A 442-nucleotide genomic window follows, 5' to 3' on the forward strand; every position below is an offset into this window, starting at 1 on the left:
TATTTTATTGACTTGATATATTCTTACCAATTCCAGGTGTGGTTGGTGGAGCATTGTATAACCAAACAGGTGGAGGAAGTAATCTCTTATGTCTACCAAACGATCCTATTTGGGCCAATTATACAACAGAAGCTGAAAAAGGTGGTTACATATATGGCAGTGAATATCAACTAAATTTTTACAAAACTAACAAACTCTTTTCTTTTGCTAACGCTAAATCAGTTCAAAATCACAACGTTCCATGCGCTGTCTGTTTGACGCGACAGCCTGCTGTTGTTATGATGTTACCAGCCAGGACAGAGTGTTATCCTGGTTGGTCAACTGAGTATTCAGGATATTTGATGACCGAGTATTACGATCATAAGGGCAGACATGAATATGTGTGTGTGGATCATGCACCAGAAGCTGATCCAGCAGGTTACAGAAACGAAAATGGAGCTTT

The 442-nt window shown here is 39.4% G+C and overlaps 1 protein-coding gene across 1 annotated transcript; it reads left to right on the forward strand.

Annotated features, from left to right (window-relative positions):
- Nucleotides 1-11: 11 nt before the first annotated feature.
- LOC106867109 (uncharacterized) lies at nucleotides 12-437 on the forward strand (the record flags this gene model as incomplete). Its single annotated transcript, XM_014925251.1, has 1 exon — nucleotides 12-437. A coding segment is annotated over one exon (426 nt), but the record flags the coding sequence as incomplete, so codon positions are not given.
- Nucleotides 438-442: the final 5 nt, after the last annotated feature.

This window comes from Octopus bimaculoides, unplaced genomic scaffold (assembly GCF_001194135.2).
Source record: "Octopus bimaculoides isolate UCB-OBI-ISO-001 unplaced genomic scaffold, ASM119413v2 Scaffold_60893, whole genome shotgun sequence".
In the NCBI taxonomy this organism is placed as follows: Eukaryota; Metazoa; Mollusca; class Cephalopoda; order Octopoda; family Octopodidae; genus Octopus; species Octopus bimaculoides.